General features: G+C 39.4%; 1 protein-coding gene across 2 annotated transcripts in view; it reads left to right on the top strand.

The window, feature by feature from the left end:
- Tpk1 (thiamin pyrophosphokinase 1) overlaps nucleotides 1-6,667 on the top strand; it is a 370,262-nt gene extending 363,595 nt beyond the window's left edge. For both annotated transcript variants that reach the window (XM_052173583.1, XM_052173581.1), the window contains one exon: nucleotides 4,917-6,667. In XM_052173583.1, the coding sequence (XP_052029543.1) occupies nucleotides 4,917-5,035 (119 nt within the window). In that variant the 3' untranslated portion in view covers nucleotides 5,036-6,667. The remainder of the gene's footprint in view (nucleotides 1-4,916) is intronic.
- Nucleotides 6,668-13,309: the final 6,642 nt, after the last annotated feature.

The following is a 13,309-nucleotide window of genomic DNA, read 5'->3' as shown; positions in this document are numbered from 1 at the left end:
GGTATGATCAGACGTGAGGAAGAAGACAAGGACTAGACAGCGCTTTAAAAGGAGTGCACGTACATTAACTGCCAAAGCTCGGGCAGTACTCTACCTTTTTATTAGCCATATCAGATACAGGGTACATGCCTTTGAAACTTTCAAGTTTGGTTTGTTTTAGGCTTTAAGTTTTTTTTCAGTATTCTTCCTACAGCTTCTTCTAGGTATTCCTCTGCCTAAAGGACAGTTATCACAGTCTGTAAAAATGAGCATATTGAGACTTCAAATATCTATTGACCTATTCATAAGGTTTACTCTTCTGAAACAACTTAACTTAAGGCTGAGAGTCTTATGCCGTTTATAAGCTGCCATGTGAGGCTGTGGCCCTGGCATGTGGAATGATGAGCATAGTCTGTGTAATCAGACGAAGAGACACAATTCTCATGGGCTGACAGGGGACTGAATCTGTCCTGTCCTGTCACTTTTACTAAAACATGAGACCATTAGGAACAGAAACACTCATCTTTAATCCCTGGTACCTTCTGAATTCAAACTCTGATAAATGTATCATTTATAATAGAAATATAATATAAGTTGTTTTTATAACTATACTTTTCAAGAAATAATTCTAAGAAAAAATAGTCTGTATATGTCTAAGACAAAGATGTGTTCTCCCAAATGTTCAACCCATGGTAGTTTGAATTCACAGATATAGACCTCACATATTTAAATAGCCAGTTGTATGTAGAAAACAAAGTCATACACATACATGAGCGAGGTGGTATTCACAGAAGCAGCTTTAACAAGATATGAGTTTACTTCATTCAACCCAGGCAGCTACATGCTAATAGCTTGTATGAAAGTATCTGCTAAGTGCTTAAATCATTATACACCTCTCTTCTCATTGTAAGAGGCAACCCTAACCTGTTCTTTAAGGAGAATAGCCAGAGAAAACAAAATGAGGTGAAAATTTTCTGAGTACTTATTTTATGTTAGAAATCTGACCCTGCATTCTCTATACCGACACTTGTGAAGCCCGGACTGTTACATTCTGCACTTAAGGAACCTGAGCCCACATTAAATAACTCAGCTCGGTGAGTCAGTGAATGAGAACTTGGGTCTATCCTTCTGTACTCCCCATGAAAGGGTCCACACTGTTTTGACAGATAGAAGCTTTGTCTCTACAAGATTGTGGTTCTCTTCCTTACACCTGGAAGAAGAGAACAGAAGGTAAAAACCATTATGTCTATGAGAATGTTTCTTGTATTTCTGAGGTCGACTTCACTACAGTATGACACCCAAAGGTTAAGCTTACCTCGGCCAACACCCAACTGTGAACCTGTGAAATTTCACTAGGATGAGAGCTCAACTAGTCTGTGCTGTCAGGCCTGCCCAACAACCTGCCCTCACCACCAGGAAGATGGGTGGAAAAGGATAGAGATGCAGTATTTACATTTGCACAAAGGTCAAGCCTAGGGACTGTGGTTGCTTGTAATCCCATTGTGTGTGTGTGTGTGTGTGTGTGTGTGTGTGTGTGTGTGTGTTTCTTGTCCTTTGTTAGACACAGGACTTCCTCTGAATGACTGGTTGATTCCTGCATCTCTGTATGGCTCCCTGTACTCTACAGTCCTGAAGAGGAATATCTGAACTTGATTTTTTTTTTCTGAACTTGATCCTAAATGGTCTAAAAACTCAGCCTTGTTCTAGACAAGTTCTCTAGTGTGAAAATAAGAAAATGTTTTTTCTCCAGCATATATGAAGTTTACTTACTCTGTCAGTTTCATTTTTAGGATGAGCACCCATAATCTAAAAATCCAAAGTATTCCATAATACAAAACTTGTCTGCACACAGGACAACCAGTGGACAGTTCCACGTCTGTCCTTGTGTGACAGGGAACAGTTAAAATGCAATGACTACACTACATGAGATATGAAGGTAACATTAGCTTGTGTGTACATAGTGTTATGACTTAAGATATATCCTCAAGATAACATTATTTATTCATATACTCTGAAATCTGAACTATTTACAGTGGCATGTGTCACAGATCAGGGAGGTGTTCCATCTCTTCTGTATTTAAAGATTGAATCCTTAGATATTTGAGGATGAAGAGACTCCAGTCATAACCCAAAATGTCTCTCAAACATTTTTTCTGTGAAGATTTTATTGTGGTATTAAAAATAATGATTTTCTTAGAATTATATAGTAAATTTGTTGGGTTTTTTAAAGGGTTTATTAGTATTTATTTATGACATATAATGATGAGATTACTATGACATGGCTACATGGATATAATTTATTTTAATCATACTCTCCTATTACTTTTTCCTAATCCCCACTAGCCCACCCATTCCCCTTCCCCTGCCAGTTATTCCCCCCTTCTACTTTCTTGTCATATGTGTGTATGAGAGAGAAATTCAAAGATTGAGTTTAATTAGGTTGCTGGCATAGACATACTCAGAGGTAATGGGCAGAAGGCTGGACTCCTTACTGGACTGTTGAAGAAAATGTTTCCCTCTCCTCTCTCAAGGATAAATTGTCAGGAAGGAGGGCCTCATGAGCACCTCCCTGTCTGTGGTATAATTGTTGATGGACCCAAATTTGTACTGTCTTTGCAAATAATGAGTTCAAGAGGGCAGTGGCCACACCATGCCCAGAAGACACAGTCCCACACCCTCTTCTTCCCACTCTTACCATCTTCCCACCCCTTCTTCCAGGACGTTCCCTGAACCCAAGGGCAGGCAAGGAGGAGGAGGGAAGGGTTTGACACAGATGTCAATACTGGGCTGAGCATTCAACCATCCATTCATTTTCAGCACTTTGACTGATTATGAGCTCTGCAGTAACCACCACCCATTTCAGAAGGAAACTTCTGTGACCAAAGAGAACAGCAATGCTAGTCTAGGGCTCAGAAGTCTATGGCATGAGAAGGATCCCGCGTGCACAGCGTGCCCGTTTAGCAGTTCCCACCCAGGCCCTTGATACTGGAAGCTTAAATGAATTGTCCTGTTTCAGCTTCTTCATGCTAGTTTCTACTTTCAGTTCAGTTTCTATAAACTGGGACATTATCACACACACACACGTGGTGCCATTAATTACCATTGCAGGAAAAGCCAATGTTATAGAATAAAGCCTACCTTACCTTACGGTTGTCTTGCTCACTGAACTGTTTTCTGAAAAGTCCTCATTCCTATGTGTTCTAATACATACAGGTCAATTATTTTCCCATTTGAAAACTAAATAGGATATATCATATCTTATAAAAACAAATATACATGATGTGGTTTCCTACCTCTGAAAGCCTAGAATTCTTAGATCTCAGAAATCAGAAAGGAATTCATGCACATCAATCAACCACGGCAACAATTTTATGCTGTGATCCTTTGAGCTCAGTTAAAACTAGGATTTTCATCTAATTGGCTTCTAGACTTAAACATGTTTTGTTGCTGAGCAGTATTCCAGCTCTCAAGAGGCAGAGGCAGGCAGATATTTGAGTCCAAGGCCAGCCTGGTCTACAGAGTGAATTCCAAAAGTGGACAAAAACAAAAACAAAAAAACCGAATGCAGTCTTATCAGTAAGCAAGATTATCATTTGGAGTTAGCAAGTGTACCACTGTAACCCCACCATGACTTCCACTCAACCCTCATTATCCATACCATGTAAAACTGTCTGAATCTGGAAATACTGATATGTATATCACCATCATTCAGAAACTGTATCACAGAAAGCTTCAGTTGAGACAGGAGCTTCCCACAGAGCATGTTACAGTACTGTTCATAGCAAGGTCATTGCATTTCTGGACAGTTCTACCTGGTTGCTTCTCCTTCAAATTAGGAAAGATGTTGTCAGCTACAAAAAGCAAATGACTGAAATTTTAATAAAGAAAAATCAGCTGCAGTAGTAATGCTGACTATACATTGACTTGAAGTACAGTTACCAGGGTTTAAATTGCGTGTTCAAGATGTCCTCTGAAAAACAGCAGGCCCTGTCTAGTGTAGTGTGAGCCTTCTAACTGAACTATTCCCCGTCAAACACTGAATTGTGGAGGTAGATTCTGAAGGAAAGGGCAGTTTCTGCTTTGTGTTGGTTTATGTTTCACTTCACATTTTAACCATGAGAATTCTGTTAATCAAAGGCTATTTGCAAGAGAGCTGTTTGAAGTCACAGTGGCAAAATGGCATGCTATGAATAAACACTTTGTGCCAAGGTGCTAACCTGTTAGGAAATAAAATACACATTTACATATATATGCCTGTAAGATTGATAAACATACAATCTCTAACTACATGGCTCAAACTTACACTTTGACTCCCATAGTCAAGTGTGTGAGGGGCAGTCTTATCCCTTGCCTTCATCTTGAGCTGAGTGTATAACTAATATAGCATTGCACATCTAAGTCAGCTTTGACTTTCGTGTTCCCATTAACTTTCCAGAATATAAGCATGCTCACCATGGGCTTCCTTTATGAGACAAAAGTAATAACATAAACTCTACGCTTTTTTTGGTATCTAGTTTTCTGTCCTCTATGACTTGTATTGTGCCTTATAGAGTTTAATGATTTTATAAAATTTTATCTCAGTAATATCAAAAAATAAATAAAGCTTTCCTAGGCAAGCAAGAAAGAAAATGGCACATGACAGATATTTGTTTTGAGTTTAGGATTAGTAAAGAAAAAGAGGAGGGTGCTAATGAAATTTATTATCAATAATAATATAGAGCCCCAAAAGGTGAGTGGTAGTGGCAAGTTGTGAGCAGACCGGGCAAAGAACACTGTGGAAATTCTTGCTTTGAAAACCTGCACCACGTGTTCCCTCCACTCTGCCTCTGTATGACTTCAGTCAAAGTATGTGATCAACTGTGTTACTGTAGCTATTGACAAACTCGTATCCACTGTGACTCGTTTCTATTCACTAATCTGTTTCCTTTTCCCCACAGCAAATGATGTGCTTGGCTTTGGAACACTGGTCAGTACTTCTAACACCTACGATGGGTCCGGCCTTGTCACTGTGGAAACTGACCAGCCACTCCTCTGGACCATGGCCATCAAGAGCTAACCTACAGTGTGGCATCCATCTTGTGCCTGTGCCTTCCCTTCCCTGCCCACTGGTTCACTGCTCAGCAGGAACAATTACATAGGTGGGCAGGAATCTAAACTTCTCCATAGGGAGCCACAAGCTTTCAAGGTGTGAGGGCTTGAGGTACAGCTGAGCAGCAGAAACAGATGTTGCGCATGTCCAAGGCCTTGGGTTCAACCCGCCACACCACAAAATAAAGATGGTGGTGTTTATAGATTCCAGGGTATTCTATAAATGATATCTCAATGGTATATTGAGGTAAAAATTATGGCCTATCAAAGGAAATAAGCTGTATTATATGGCTAATATAGCTGTATTATATGGCTAATATCGCTAATGTAGATCATTACATTATATAATTCAGTTTTAATCATTTTAATTTAATTAATCAGTCCATTTACCTTAAGATTCTTATTTTAATTTTGAAGCACCAGAAGCTGTTGTGTGTTGCATTGGAATGTGGCACTTCCTTAAGTGCCTGACAACAAGGGCTGCCTGCTCTGAGTGTGTCCTAACGTCAGACTCCGCTCTGTAGTGTACATTATCTCCCCAGTGCCGTGAGAGAATGGCAGCAGTTCACTTTGGCACCATCGTTTACAAGATAAGGATCATTGACCTAATTGTTAGCTTTGAAAGCAAGCAGCTACATAGACTATGGGTAAGTGAGAAATGGTAGTTCAGGACTCACTCCAACATGAACCCCTAAAAATTTGAAAGTAAGCACTCTGCTCTCTAGAAATGCAGTGTCTTTATGAAAATTGTGACACACCCAAAAGCTTTGTGCTGAGAAATTGATCGTAAGCCTGAAAGTTCAGTCACTTTTAACATGTTTTGCACTCGGGGCTGGAAAGATTGCTCAGTGGTTAGGGGCACTGGTCACTCTTGCAGAGGTCCTGAGTTCAGTTCCCAGCAACCACATGGTGGCTTACAACCATCTGTAATGGAATCTGATGCCCTCTTATGGCATGCAGGTGTACATGCGGATAGAGTACTCAGACATATAAATAAATAAATCTTGGCGGAAAAACACATTTCACACTAAAAAACAGAATATTAATTCATGGACCATATTTACTGACATCACCAGAAATTAGTGTGGCTATGGAGACCACCTGAAGCCTGTTTCTGCACCCCAGTCAACCATGTGCCTGGTTCCTGAACTGTTTCTCTCTGCTGTATGGTCGGAGGGGTTGTAATCACTGAGTATGTGAAAGAACCTCAGATATGAACTCTAAATGCTGACATGTCGCAGGTGTAGATAACACATTTCCTGTCTTAGGCTAAGCTTGCTGGAGCATGAACATTTACCCATGTTTCTTTCATGAGCTCCCCTCCTGTCTTCCTACCCTCCCCTGTCCCATTTGTTAAACTGCATCTTGCCAAACAAACCAAGATTTAAGGCAGCCTGCCTACCATGTTGCATTTACCCAGTGGTAATGTTACTGTCTTCTTGGTGCTACAACAGTATGAAGCTTAAAACAAATAGAGGAAGAAAAGGGATCAGTTGAACCAATGCCAAGTTCTTAACGGAAATAGTTAGAATCATTGTTATTATCTTATGCAAATATATGATTCTGAAATCTGAATGTCAAATAAAAAGTTATCAATGTGCATGTCTGTAGTGGATTTCTCAGAAAATGTTTAATGTTATCACTTTTATTTCAATATGACTAATTTCTCATAATCAGTGTTTCTGCTCAAAAGATGACTTAAAATGTGTAATTCATAATTAAAATCTCAGATCTGACTTCAGATAGCAATCCAGTAGTATTAAGTTCTTCCTTGAACCTTTTCCCGTGGACATAGAGACCAGGTCATCTCTAGAAAACCTGGACCAGTGATTTATATTTCATCATTTTAGACTCTTCTTGCACTTGCTATAAAAAGAAGATTTGCATGTCTTACCTTACCATTTCTTACATTGTAAAAATTAGAAATGAAAAAAAAAAGGTAATTTGCATCCTAGGTGTCTTATTGCTGGAGAAAAGGAGCCAGTAGAGAGCCACATGTCTCCTGGGGTAGAGAAAGATAAAGAGAAGCTGTAGAGGAAGACATCTGAGAAGCAGGAAGAGATGGGGTCAGACGGTTGAAGAGCACATTGATGACAGGCCCTTGACTAGGGACTTCTGCATCTTCATAGTTTAAATGCAGATCTCAGAGGCCCCGTGTATCTCTTCCATTCCCAACAGATAGAAGAGCAGCCAAGATCCTTCGCTGACTCATTTAACTCAGAATCTCCAGCAGGAAAGCCTGAGCAGAATGTCTAGTTGCTGCCTCAGACAATACATGCACAAATGAAATTAGAAGGGGAAAGGAGAGAGAACCAAAGCTTGTGTGCACAGCATCCTCCTTCACCACCACCCTTCACTACTGCAAAGTAGAGGCTCAGCCATGTCTCCAGCTTCCATTTTTCAGACTGCTGATATGTTCATAACTAGAAACATATTCATTACATGCAAAAGATATATAGGCCCATCCTTCAAAATATTTACTGCCTTACTGTCAAAGAGTACATGGTCTTTTTTAACCTGAAAGTATCAGTGTGTGTGTTTCCGTATATGCATCTGTGTTTTAATCAAGCTTGGTAAACATGTAAACACTGGAATGTGTGTGGTGTGGATACTTATCCCAGACTCTCACCTGTGAATCCTGCCAGAAATATTGGATGTCCACCTCAGAGATTATCTCAAAGCAAAGGCCACCATTCCCAATTCCTGCTGATAACTGAAGAACTGCTTGCTAGTGTTACAAGGACATCTTCCTGATCCTTGAAACTGTGTAAGGGTAGTCTCCCTTTGTGTGCTATCTGACTCTATCATCTAAACAAATGCTCACGTTTTTTAAAAATACCAACCACATGAGCCTGCACATGATGAGGGCTCAGGTGAATGGGTGAAAGTCAACCCTTCAAGGAATTCCCTCATAGTCACTGTTCAGGTCAAATCCTGACCTACAACCTGTAGCTATAGTGGGAAAATACAAGTCAGGTCTGCTAGGAAATGCCACCAGGCCTCTTGACCTTGGCTTAGATCAGTTCCTTCCTTCCTTGATCAGTTTGCAGCTTCTGTCATCTGTTGACTATTGTCTAACATGACACTTGGCTACCCAAAGCACCAGCTTGGTCTCAGCAGACATCAGTCACATTTTCAACAACTGGAGTTGCACATGACTGTGGCTGTGGGTCTGCCCGGAATACAGTTTGATCCTTCATTTCTGCAGAAAGGACTGAGCAGTTTTCACTGGGGTTGAAAACTAGGACGTTAACTCAGAGAAGCAAGGAGGACGTGACATTGCCTGGGTGTTTGCAAAACTATAATGCTAGTTTTGCCTCATGCTTCTCTGTGTATGGCCTGCACCTCTTGTCATCTGCCCCTGTGTGGAACCAGACTTTCTTACTACTCCTGCTCACTGAGCACTACCTGAACTGCTGAAATAAAACAACCATAGAGCTGATGTGACTGAGGCTGATGGTATGCACCAAGCCAAGTCAGTGAAGAGTAAGTGATTCTTCCCTCCCCTACAGTTGTGTGATTATTATACTCTCAATGGCGACTTTCAAACTGTGTTTACCATGACCCACAAAAAAATATATTTACCTTATAACCCAGTCTGTAGAGAAACACATGTGCACACTGAAACCCGCATTATGTTTTAATTTTAACTTAAAAGGCATTTATTTATAAATACATTTGAAAAGCATGCCTTGAAAATGAACAAAATACATAAAAATACAGGAGTTCTGCACTGAAAATAAACTAATTTCTTTAATTTATGATAACAATGCCATTTTTAAAATGTATTTCTTTGAACAGAAGAAAAAGTAAGCTGCAAGCTCAATTCCTTCCTAGAGAGACCCTGAATAAGGGCTGGATAAATTCTGCCCTGTATAGGTAGCACAAGTTTGCCCTTCCCTGCCCCTAGCAGTTTCACTCATCAGTCATAATTTTCTTTTCTGGTGAGCCCCAGCCAAAGCCTCAAAATCCATTTCAAAACAGTTATCCAAGCAGATGTGATGGACGACGCTCCACTGGCTCAGAGCTAATGTGTTATTTTCCCACTGTATACAAAACCACTCTGCTGACAGCCCAGGAAAGAGGCCATGCACACATCATACTTACTCAGAGCTAATGGGTAAATAAACACATCCAAGGACTTGTTCCCTGTGTGCTAAAAGCAAGGGCTTTGTGTGCAGCAAAAATAAAACCTAGGTTCACCCTGAAAATAATTTGGAAAACATGAACTAGCCTTTGTGCTCGTTCATAGCTGAGAAGAGTCTTCGGAACAGACCAGCTTCTTCCTGAAAGCCAGAATCTCTAAGGTACAATACTAAGTCCAGATATTGAAAAGGAGTTTAGTTAGAGAGCTAAAAATAAATAAATAATTAATTAATTAATTAATTAATTAATTAATTAATTTAAAAAAAGAAATTATAACTTGTACCTTAGCAACAATTTATTTTAGAAATGGAAAAAAATCAAAAGATTTTGTGAATATTTAGTAGACAAAGCTTGGAGGGAGGGGGCAGAAATGAAAAATTATAAGTCTAAAATTGTATGTTCCTACTAAATAACTGATTTCATGCGAAGTTGATTAACATTATGAATCCTTCATAGACTAAAGCCCTGAGGACACACACATCTGTCTCCTTAGTCGCCTGTTAGCTCCTGCTCCTACAATAGGACCTGCCTGCTGCAGGAGTTCAGTGGAGACATGTGATTGCTGCTGTGCTAGCCAATCGACCTTGCACCACACTGAGAAAACACACGCCTTTCCCACCTACTGTTCTTTTTCTTCCGTGGTCCTAAACTGTGCTAATATTTCTCTTGCATGTCCTAATTCTGCATTGCACAGAGCCGGTAAAATCATTGTTCAGTTTCCTGTCTAAAGAAGGAAATAATTTTTACAAGGCAAAGTCCAGGCCCCAGACACTAATTCAAGGCAAATATTTTGATAAAGGTAAAGAAAAGAATCAGAAGGCCAACCAAGGACTACAATGTTTTCTGAAGCAAGTGAGTAAAGGACAGGAAGAGACACAAAACACAGACAGAGCTTGGGACAAGTGGTTTGGGTGAAAAGGACCAAAGACATAAGAGTGAAAACTAGGGGCTGGAGAGACGGCTCAGCGGTTAAGAGCACTGCCTGCTATTCCAGAGGTCCTGAGTTCAGTTCCCAGCAACCACATGATAGATCACAGCCATGTGTAATGGGATTTGATGCCCTCTTCTGGTGTGTCTGAAGAGAGCTACAGTGTATCCAAATACATAAAAATAAATAAATCTTAAAAAAAAAAAAAAAAGAGGGAAGACTATCTCTGCCCAGTGGGAAAGGAAGACCGAACCACAAAGAAATTAACAGAGAAATTGTTCTGAGTTGGAATGGCAGAGGTTTAAGACAGGGTGATTGCTGTCATTAGCTAAGGGAGACTAAGACAAAATGCAAGCTGCTCCTAACATCTTAAGGATATTCCATTCGATCATGTTACTTCTATCTGTATTTAAGTCTTCTTGTTCTCCCAAATTAAGCCTATGAAATTAATTTCAGCATTTTAAGATCATGAAGTGAGATATATTGTCCCCAACTGATTTGCCCATACTAGACTTTATTGTTTGTAATTTTGATTTGTTGCTTTATAATGAATAATCTGTTTATAAAGAACAAGCCTACTTTAATTTAAGCTAGATGCACACCTGTATTTCCAGGACTTGCAAGTGAAGACAGGGAAATCACAAGTACAAGGTCATCCTCAGCTAGATAGCCAGGTCAAGGAAAGTTGTTCTCAACAAAACAAAAAAGTAACAACAACAAAAAGCCTGTCTTGTAAAAATATATCACTCTTACTAATGAACTTTTATTAATACCCTTTATTAATAATAGTAATTAATATTTGAAGAATTCATGCAGACTTCTGTGTTTGTAGCCATCCTTTTGCCTGTCCTTTTTTGCCAATTTTCCCTCCTTTTCACACCACATCTTATTGGATAGATCTAATAATTTTAGTAAGATCTTACAAAATATAAAAACCAGTTATGTCCTTATGACCAAACATATGAAAGTGCTTTAAAGTAAGGAATTTCTTAGAATAATGTAAAAGCTTCCATTTCCCATTCTATAGAAAAGACTTAAGTGCCCAATGACATTCTCCAGTTCAGCTACCCTGTTAATTTAAGAAATCCCATTCATTCTGCTACTCGTTCCCTATTCATGAAAAAAATTCCCTTAGCCCCAATGGGCCACATGCTGCTCTTTTATTTTTCACTCCTTAAAATTCAGGGAAAACTATGTGAATAATGAGGCAAAGAGAAATGGTGCAGAAAGTTGCTGGGATCACTTTTAGCCAGGGAATTTATTATGGATATTTTAAAATTGACCTTTTAGTCCAAGTTTTCATTCGATTCCAATGCAAGAAATTAAGCAGCAAGGTCAATGTGCATATTTGTATGCCAGTGGCAGTGAAAGGAGATTCATGAATAATAATAAAAAAGATTAAATTGGTAAAAAGTCAGTAGATTCTTTTTTCTAACAGCAAGTAGTAAAGCAGGATTTTTTTTTTTTTTTAGCAAAGTTAAGCTTTTTACATCACAAAACAATTATCCTTTGGAAAAAGTTGCCATAAATATGAAAAAGAAATGTTCATGTAAATCATATAACATCTCGACCAGGCATGTATAGTAGTGCTGCATGCACATGAGCATATAGGTGCTACTCATACCGATGCTGCCATTGCACATTCCCACTTCAGGGGTTAATAGCCTTCCTTTCCTCACTGTAGGGCTCTGCCTTCTCCTTAGGTTGATATCAGTAAGCGTTGAGCTCCATGGTACTGAAATATGTATCTCATATTCATGGGACAATGAATAAGTGAATTGACTATAATGAATTAGGAGCTCTCAGGTTACTAGAAACATCCATCTCAGAAAATATCCCCATACCAGCAGGCCTTTGCAGACTTGTAGAAGGCATATTCCTTCTACAAGTAAGAAAGAAGGCCCCCAACATCATTGCTTCCTACCTATGACAGAAAGGACTTGCTCCCTGGGGGCTTGGCGGATTCCATGGACTAGCAGTATTCAGTCTGCTCCTGCACCAGCTCTCTTGAAGATCTAGTCTACAACATAATCTACAAGGACCCATGTTGATTGACTTTCTGGGAAAATGAAAATTCTTTTTACCAATATGACTTCTGAGGAGAAAGGCACCAATGTATTCTATCTTCTAGTGTCTCTGCTGCTTTGAGTAAAATCACTAGAAGCAATCTTAACCTTATTTCTTTCACAGTTATTTTCTTGTGGACAAATTAAAATATTACTGATGTTTCATGTTCTAGTCCTGTCTCTTATGTGAAGATGGATTTGATTTGATATTTGATTTATGGAAAAACATGAAAAGAATAATATAGCTAAAAATTAACTTCCCTCATTACACACAAATTCCAAAAACACTAATCCTATAACAATGAGTTAACTTTAAATAAAGGGGAAAATACAATTAAATGGAACATTCCAGATTGGCATATACCTCTTAAATATAAGGTTGAATGCCCGCTGTAAAACAGATAGTGAGGTAAACAATATGTTTTCAGGGCTTACCTGACTCTCAGTGTAAACAGGTCAGAAAGGGCTGCCCCTGTTTTAGTTACTCCTCCAATTCCTTCCCTGATGTTCCTCATATTCAATTAATAGCCTAGCTTCACCATGAAAATCACAGCCATTAAAATGAACTCTATAGAGACCTTATGTCTCACTGACAGACACACAACTAACACTTGGCTCTTCTACCCACACCCTTTTCCTGCCTGTGACCAGAGATAAACACATCCTTACGATGACTGATCCCTGTACATGCACAGCTCCTTAGCTCCCCTAGAGAGGGCCTTCTGCAATATGTCTGCCCTATGTCTTTCTACTGATATGGGGATATTTTCATCCAAATCACTCTCATTAGCAAACAGTTTCTTTTCTTAAGTGCATTTTTACACTCTCAGCTACCACCCAACTTTGCTATTCTTTTGTCCAGTCACTAAGCTCCTTTAAAAACCTGGCTTAGTCTATTATGTTCTATTGCTGTGAGGTGACACCATGACCAAGGCTACTTGTAAAAGGAGGCATTTACTGGAGGCCATGCTGGCAGTTTCTGAGGGTTAGTCCATGATCGCCGTGGCAGGAAGAAAATGGCCATGCGCTGAAGCAGGAGCTGAGTGCTCACTTTCTGATCTGCAAGCATCCTTCCCCTTGTTCTTGCCCACACTGTTCAGAC

Source organism: Apodemus sylvaticus, chromosome 2 (assembly GCF_947179515.1).
Source record: "Apodemus sylvaticus chromosome 2, mApoSyl1.1, whole genome shotgun sequence".
Taxonomy (NCBI): Eukaryota; Metazoa; Chordata; class Mammalia; order Rodentia; family Muridae; genus Apodemus; species Apodemus sylvaticus.
Note: the sequence above shows the minus strand (reverse complement) of the source record. Positions and strands in the feature narration are given on the sequence as shown.